At 28.5% G+C, this 9,376-nt stretch overlaps 1 protein-coding gene across 1 annotated transcript; it reads right to left on the reverse strand.

The window, feature by feature from the left end:
• Positions 1-2,125: 2,125 nt before the first annotated feature.
• LOC111679868 (extensin) lies at positions 2,126-5,852 on the reverse strand. The gene is made up of 3 exons (XM_023441470.2): positions 5,631-5,852; positions 3,529-3,776; positions 2,126-3,100 (listed from the first exon to the last, which is right to left on the reverse strand). The coding sequence occupies exons 1-3, from the start codon at positions 5,640-5,642 to the stop codon at positions 2,659-2,661; spliced, it is 702 nt and encodes a 233-aa protein (XP_023297238.1). The 5' UTR covers positions 5,643-5,852; the 3' UTR covers positions 2,126-2,658.
• Between the last annotated feature and the right edge of the window lie 3,524 nt (positions 5,853-9,376).

Here is a 9,376-nt window from a genome sequence, read left to right on the forward strand (position 1 = left end):
TGGTTGTAAAAGGGAGAAAACTATATTTATGGTACTTCTTTTAGCACATTAAAAAAACTTTTACGATTTATTGAATTATTCCTATTAAATTACGGACTAACACTGTAATATTTATTGTAATAATTTTTTTGCATTTTACTGGGGAAAAAAGTACCAAAAAGGGGAAAAACGGGAAATTTAAGTTTATTCAAATTCATTGAGCTAAATTTTTTTTAATTTGAAAAAGTAGTTTATTTACTCACACAAAATAAACTGTTGGTATATCATTTTGGAATTCGAGTACTAAGGCCTATATACGACCAAATTCGAGTAAATTGTTTGAAAGCACTATTTTTCTGGAACAAATGAAAAACGTAATATTTTGTAAACTTAGTTCTCGAAAAAGTATATATTTGAGCAGAAAGGGTAAAATAGTTTTCTTTATTAATACTTTCCACTTAGGTTAAATTTATTCTACTTTTCTTCATTTGATATTCTTTCATTGAATAAGATTAAAGAATCTTAGTACTTTTTGTCTCTCATAAATGGCACTTTTTTAATTTTGGTCCTTACTGAATAATATTTTGTAAGTGGTAACTATTTGGTACTTTTCTATTCTTCAAATACTACGTTTTGGATAATGGTTAACGCGAACACACGGTCCTTATTATATGAGAATTTATTGGGTATTTTTTATTCATAAAATTATATTTTTTGAATTGTATATTATATTGAACACAGAAACATACAATTTTTGATTAAATGATAACCTTTTATAGTACTTTTTTCAAATAGTACTTTCGATTTTTTTTATAATGTGGAAGCTAAATGAATGAAACTAAAAATACAAGCTTCTTACTGAGTGCGAATATAATTGATCTTACGTGATATTGAACGTATTTTTAATTTTAATTTTCTATAAAAGTAAACAAAATTTTGTATGTATTTAAGTTAGGGTAGCGAAGCACCCAGGGTATGATAGTCGTGTTATAAAGATTAACTCTGTTTATTGCCATATTTTGAATGTTGTATCATTTATATTTATAAATATTGCTACTTATGTCAAGATGGACGAAGCTCTTCGAAAAAGAGATTAACTAAAGTGAAATAAATATGTTGAGTAGCTAGTAATCATGATCAAATTTTTTGTATTCATAAATTATAAAGCAAAGAATGGCGGACATCGGACTTTAATGAACTTTAATCGTTACAATAATTTTTATGTGTATCGGCCCATATTTGAACATAGCTCCCATATAAAATACCATTGACAAAAAATACTCTATTTTTAAAATATAAGATAAGTGATGAAATCCGACATAAATAAGTTTTTTGGGCACACAAACTATTTGCAACATTTTATGAGGTCAGGCCAATGTTTGATCCCAACGATTTTAAGGAACACAACAGTATTAAAATAGCAGTATAGCAATTCAACATTAACAAGTTTTATAGGAACCAAAATTTATTTACTTTTTAATATTTCTCTTTTACAATTTATTCTCTTTATTGATTTCTCCCAAAACTATTGAAACTTTTAAGTACGGAGCATATCGAATTTTACTAGGTCTGGAAAGAAAATGTAACTCAAAAAACAAGTAACAGTGTTGTATTCGACTATGCCAATTCTTATATTGCTACCTACATCCGGGTGATATTTATAATAGGGCTTAATTCAATTATGAACCGAGCTACCTCGAATTAACTAAATAATTTTTTCCAATTTTAAACTATGAACCAGTGTCAATTATGGACCGTTTTTAAAATTTGGGTGAAAGATTTCGGTTTGTATAACACGAATTTCTTGGCTGTACTCGAATTTTTAATTTAGTCATAAGTGTAAAAGTAATTTTCTGAAGAGGTCCTTATATGGGGAGTAAGATAACTTTTGGGCCGATCCTTACTAAATTTGGAAGAGAGTTTTTTGCTTTTATAAGGAACTTACTTGTTTCAAATTTCATTGCTACATTCAAAATAAGCCTGTTTCAAACGTTTATGTGATTTTCTGAATGAAGTCGTATATGGAAGGTAGAAACAACAATGGGCCGATGTTTATAATTAAATTAAACGCCATATTTGAACTTTTGATTTTGTATTTTTTATTAAAAAATATAACTTTTCTGTATTTAAAAAAAATATATATTCATTATTTTTTCATTAGCACACACACTTAGTTTTTATTTAAAAATATTACAAAAATATTTAGAGACATTTATGTAACAGTATTTAGGAAAAGTTATTTTAAACTTATAAAAAAAAAAACAAAAAATTATAAAAGGAAAATTAAACCTGAAAAAGAATTGTTGCAACAATTTTTCGATATCACAAGATCAAGAAAGTTTCTAGAGAAGGAAATGAAAATATTCTAAAAAGAGGATGATTTGGGGAACAGGATATGAAAGAATGGATAAAGAAATTAAAAGATCGCGATCATGTTGTTTTACTTAAAACGGAAATGCAAAAGACATAAAACGGCAGTGTTGGTTAAGAGAGGAAATCGTAAAAGAGAGAGAGGGATGGAGAACGAGAGGAAGAGAGAGAAGAAAATTGCAATTAGTTATAAAAAAGTCTCTTATTTTAATAAAACAAAGTTTAGGAGGGAAAATTTTAAATTAAATTTACAAAAAAATTAAACTTTAAATTAAACTCAATCTATCACTCTCATCTGACAACTATAGCTTAACGTACTTTATTAAAGCTATAGGTGAAACCATCGGGTGTGCGATTCAGAGAGAGTTTACCGGGTGGTGAGAAACGGTGAGGATTGGGTGTGGTGTACTGGGGCTGAGGATTGTATTGGGGTTGTGGATTGTATTGTGGTGCTGGAGCTGGGTTGTATTGGGGAGCAGGTGGATTGTAAGCAGGTGCGGGTGGGTTGTAGGCAGGTTGTGGTGGTGGAGCACGATATTGGGGTTGTTGATAAGATTGACTGTTTTGACCGAAATTAGGATCATTATAGCGGGGATCATAAGAGCCATCGTCGCCGTAGTCATTGCTGCGAAAAGAGGGACCAGGAGCAGGTTGGGGTTGATATTGAGGTTGAGGAGCATAGCCAGGCTGGGGAACAGGCTGTGGTGGTGCTGGAGGAGCCACGGGTAAATGATCACCAGAAGCTTGGAATCTAAAAAGAACAAAATAACTTGTTACTAATACAAAAAAAAACTATAATTAACTAAATAATCTAAGAGACTTGTGCTAGCAATTATTAATTTAAATTTTATGGTCATACACCACTTCATTCTTTAATGTTTGCTTCTCATTTTCTACACATTTTGCAGTCAATAGCATTTAACAATACAAAGCAAATCAACAAATGCCTTAAAAAATAAGTATAATACAAGAAATACTTCAATTTTATTATAATGCCATTTAGTGGTTCAGCTACTTGGCAGACAAAAAATGAAAACAACAATCATGTTGCCATAATATTTGTTCGTGTTACTAGCACAACTTTTTGCTGTTGAAATCTCGTTAAATTAAATTTAACACCCAATTGTTTTCGAAAGTTTTATAAAATTAATTAAAATATTACTATTGAATATAATTTACCCATTTTTGCCAGCCGTATAAGAAATGGTACGTCTTTGACCAGTAGGATCTACATAACTGTAACTGCCATGACGAGTACCATCTGAATCAGTTTCTTCTTTAAAATTGATGCCATCTTCTTGTGTGTAGGCAGCACCAAATTTACCATCTCCAGAAAGGTAACGCTGTTCACTGATAATGGCAGCAGTTTTGGGATCTTGATGATAACCCTGGCTAGCAGCAACCGCAATGAGGGTGGTTAGTACGACCTGTAAATTAGAAAAGCTTTAATTAGTTTTTTATTTAATTTTGTAAGTAATTTTAATTAAAACGTCAGTTTGATTTAAATTATTTTCAAATATGAATGAAAAGAAGTAGGAAAGTACAGTCCGATGTGGACGACCACAGTATGTAAAGTAATGTATTTATACCTTACTTGCTAAATTGGTGCAGTGTATAAATACTTTACAATCTCAGTGTGGTTAAAAATTAGTACTAAAAGTAATATACCGGACAGAGACTCACAAAATTGAATATGTACATTCTGAGAGCTTAGACGATCTAGCTATATCTGTACCTGTATTTATAAAGTCTATATAACGAGTTATGTGGAGTATAAAGTTAGTTATAGACCCGTCCTTATGAAATTTGGTCGACTTGTGATCTTAAGCCAGTTGTGAACATTAATGGGAACTTTTTAGAATAGCTACGATCAAATTTAACATTTTCAATACAAACGGCATCAATATAAAATTATCATGAAAATATCGGCTCTCTTGCAGCTCCCGTTTGGACATTGTTAGATAGTCTAACAATCTGATAAGGAACCAAAACAGGATCATATTTGAATTAAAAATCATTCAAAACTAAAGCAGCCCTCTTATCTGATGGACTATTAAAAAATTAGAGTGATGTCAATCTATTACAGTTTCTTATCGTGGAAATATCCAAACAAATGTTGGGACATTGAAATTATTTTTCTACTGGCTTCTTGGAAATGCATGTATTTAATCACATTAAAAATATTCACTTATATATTTCACAGAAAGAAATTTAGTTTGTTTCGTAAAATTAACTTTTTAATTACTTTGCATTTAAAAATATTTCATCGTCTTTTGTAATGCTTTCTAATTTGTAACTAATTTATTTAAAAATATGTAAGTTTTAATTATATCAATTAAATTTTTATTGTTATTTGTTAATATAAATATATTGAACAAAAGCGGTTATAATTAAAATTTACTTTTTAAAACTCGAAATTGTTTTTTTTTTTTATAAATAGAATTAACACATTGTTAAAAGCAATCATTTATTTAATTGATTTTACGTTTTATATTAATTAACTTAAATCTATATAAATAAAAGAGTAATGTTTGTTCGTAATCGATAAAATCAGGAACTAAGACAACTGTGAAAAGTGTTCCTGTAAAGTTCTAAATTTAACTTTTAGTCAATTACACCTAAACCTCTAAAACGATTAGTTTAAAATTCTTTACGTGTAGAGTCCACATGGCTAATCATGGGCCTACATCGCGGACCGGGCAACACTAGAAGTTTTTAATTAATTAAATTTATTTCAATTTATTTTGTGTATTATTTTTCAAAACAATTAATTAATTGAAATAAATTGAATAAAATTATTTAGATTTTCGTTCTTTCCAATTATTAGTTATTAAAAAAGTTTAGAAATTTTGATCATGTTTGTAATTAAAACTTTTTAAAATTTTTCTCATTACAATAAAGGATAAAGAGACATTAAATAAAAAATGATTGTTTTTCATGTTGCATCTTTCTTTACACATTCTTCACTCATAAACAACTCTTGAAACAAATAAAATTATTTAGATGACATTACTTTACTTTTGAAAAGATTTTGATATTAAGTTTAATATATTATAATATTATTTAATTAAGTATATACAAAGTTAGAAAATATTGTACTTAAAAGAATCAAAAAATCATTATTATCACACATTATTATTAATTAAGATTTTTATCCAGATATTTTAAAAAAAGTTCCAAGGTTGTAAATTAAACAGTTCTAGTGATTAATTATTGAAAGTTTTTTTATTTTTTTTTAATTGAAAAGTTTAAATAAAAATACACTTGTTTTAGACACTCACAAAACGAAACATTTTTAAAATGATTTTTAAGATAAATCCTTTAGTTAAGCGACACTGTAAACTGCTACGATTTCCAGTAAAACGATCGATGCCTTTACGTTAAAGTCCGTAATTAAAGGAAGTTGGCTGTTAGGCGGCCAACGAAAAGTGTTTGAAAAAACTTTTGAATTAAGGGTGGAGTGTGGCTTTTAAACCGACGGCGACAAACTATTTGAATAAACTGCCTTCCGCCATGACATGTTGTAGACTTTTATAGCTGACGTACTGTAAGACAACAACAGCAACAATAGCAACAAAAAACCTTGGTCAAATAAAGGCAAGAGAACAACAGCAACAGCAGCACCAGCAACAATAACTAAAACAACAACAACAAAAGCTTTAAGATAGACAAATAGTCAATCAGACGATAAATTTTGTGGTGTGGTGCTGTTGTTAATGCTGGAGGAGCTGGCTGACTAGTAAGTAAGAATGAAAATACAAACATAACAACAACAAAAATTTAACAATATGAGCAATAAGTTAAATAAGTTATAAGAAGTAAGCTAAAGTAAAAAAAAACACATTATAAACAATTCGTAATAACAAGTCAAGTTACTTAAATAGTTGTACTTGTAGTACAAAAATTGTAGATTTAAACACTCACACAAGAATTCGAAAAAAGAGCAAGTTGAAGTATTTTCAATTGCTCCACTAAGTCAATAGACTGCAACACCACCAACTACAACCAGCGATGAAAATGTTAATATAATATAACTTTATTGGTATCTAATTGTATTATTTAAACCTTTTTATTTTTTATTTAAACCTTTTTATTTTTTTAAGATGTGTTTTAAAGGGTTATCATTTTAAAGTCGGACGATATTTTTACAGTAAACATATTATCATGCACCAAACATTTAATGATCGCTATTTTCTATTGTACTGTTTAATACAATCGGCAAAACTTAGTTTTATAGATCTTTAATGACACTACCAATTTTTGTAATGATCGGACCTTATTTGACCCTAGCCCTCATACAAACTCCCCTTCAGAAAATGAATTGAATGTCAAAATTCATTTATAAACATTAATAAGACGATTAAATTCTATGTAAAGAACTTTGAAGTAGACATACATTCCCACTAACATTGATAAGGATAGGCCCATATTTACCCCTACTTCCCTATGGGCTCTCTTACAAAAAATCTCTTTTTTAATCAACAATAAGTAAAAATATTCCAGAATAAATTAAAAAAAAACAAATTAAATACTTTATTAAAAAAACACATTTTCAACATACTGACTGGTGTAGGGTATCATATGCTCGGCCATGTCGAAGGAGTTTTAATATACATAAGTTCCAAAATGTCCCGTTCCGAACTTAATACATGAAAACCTGCTTTTAAAACATATCGATCAGAGGGGGAGTTCCGTGAAATGATCATCACAGCATCCATCACAGCATGTCGCAGCAGAACCAAGCTCATGTACTTGGAACTCGCATAATAATATTAAGAAATACATAAATAGTTATAAATATAACTTGAGCTTAGGAGGTAGCAAGTTTTAGTTCACAGTTCAACATCTTTCCAATCGCTCAAAAAGGTGGACATACTGGTGTTAAAGATTACAGACATCAATATATACTATCTTCTGGAGTGCTACTGAACATTAGGATGAATGAAATGTGGTGCTGAATAAAAACTGCTATCCAAAAAATTAAAGGCGATCTATTATTGATGTTAAAACAACTTTATGACCAAGGAGACAATTTTCTGGCAATTAAAAATCGCAACCGAGGAAAGAGGATTATCAACAACAAGTAAAAGTAACTTTAATTTATAATAGATTATTCGTTACACATCCCTGAATACAACTATTTCTATGCACAATCAAACAACAACCATTCTCATAATCATACACCATATACATTCTTATAATGCTAAATCAACAACATTAAATACTCACCCATACATTGAGCATATGTATAATGTATGAAAGAAAAAAAATTAAATAAAATTAAACTACATTTTATTTTTCATATAAAAAATAAATTGTAATTGAAGCTGTTTAGTGCTGAATTTGATTATTGCTAGCTGCTGTTGTTTGTAGTTGTTGCTTTTGCTGCTATTATTGTTGCTTTATAAAGTTGTTTCTTTTAATGTTCTTTTTTCTGTTAGGTTTTATAATAACAATAATAATATTTATAGGATTTATCATGAGGTATTAAATTTTATAAAAGTGTCAATTGAGTATGAATATTCAGCAAAAAAGAAAAAAACATTAATTAGATATAATTAAGAAGTAACTTAATATTATTTAATTTAAAAAAAATTAAATAAGTACCTGTACTCTTGCTATATACATATGCACATACAAACACACAAAAATTTAAAAAAAGTGTAACAAAAGATTTAAGTAGTAAACTTGTTTTAGATCTTTTAAACCAATTGTAAGTTTGTATCAAAACTGATTTATTATTATTCTACTTATAAATATTAGGAAATACAATACCATTGTATAAATTTTTGTTTCATTTGTCAATGTATGAATTAAATAAAAAAACATATTTGATTGATTAGAAGTTAATAATTTGAGATATTTTCTAAGTTGTTAAGATAAATGCTTGACAGCACTTCAAATAAACACACGTCAAGCAATGTTTTATCCGGGAAAAGGCCTAAATGTATGTAAAATGTCTGGTATACGCTATTTCCGTTTCCTTCGACATGTTCCAATATAAAAGACCAACTAGTTTTTAGTCTCTTTTAACCAAATACTTTGTATATACTAGACTATAGACTGGACTATAGACAAGATTATAGACTAGACTATCGTATATACAGACAATAGACTAGACTAGACTATAGACTAGACTATAGACTAGACTATAGACTAGACTATAGACTAGACTATAGACTAGACTATAGACTAGACTATAGACTAGACTATAGACTAGACTATAGACTAGACTATAGACTAGACTATAGACTATAGACTAGACTATAGACTGGACAATAGACTAGACTATAGACTAGACTATAGACTAGACTATAGACTAGACTATAGGCTAGACTATAGACTAGACTATAGACTACATTTCTAATTATTTCACAACAGTTTAAAAACCTTCAAATTCTTGAGAATATTTTATTTTGTTGTATATTTTAAAAATGTTTGTAATTCTAATTTGTATACAAATGTATTTTTGATTTTTTCATGCTCTTATTTGTATTAATTCAGTGCAATTCATAAATTCTTTATGAATTTAACACGTAAACAAAGTCTGACAGACAGACACACATTGCATGCATGCACTCGTACTTAAACTGCAAATGTATGCATTTGAAAACAAAAGACTTAAGCAACAAACTTGTTTGAATTTTAAATAAAATTTTGTGCAAAAAGGTGTAAAAAATTATAAAAAAGAAACTGATGCAACACCTAAATAAAATTAAATCAAATACATTTATTATTTGGTTATAACAATTTAATGATGTTTTGTAAAAAAATAAAACACAAATTTAACCTGTTGCTGGTATAAAAAGCTTAAGGGTGTTGCAATTAGATGATTTCTTAATATTTCGAAAGGATTATTTTCTTTACTTTTGTAAAAAATTCTTTTAGTTAAATAAAACCTGGAATAAATGAATTTAACAGATTTATATCTTTTTTCCATTGATGTCTGAGAAGGTATTTGGTTTTTGGTGTGGTCTTAAACTACAATTACAACATGTTTTGTAGCATGAGTTGTGAGTGAAAAAAA

This window comes from Lucilia cuprina, chromosome 4, assembly GCF_022045245.1.
Source record: "Lucilia cuprina isolate Lc7/37 chromosome 4, ASM2204524v1, whole genome shotgun sequence".
NCBI classification, from domain to species: domain Eukaryota; kingdom Metazoa; phylum Arthropoda; class Insecta; order Diptera; family Calliphoridae; genus Lucilia; species Lucilia cuprina.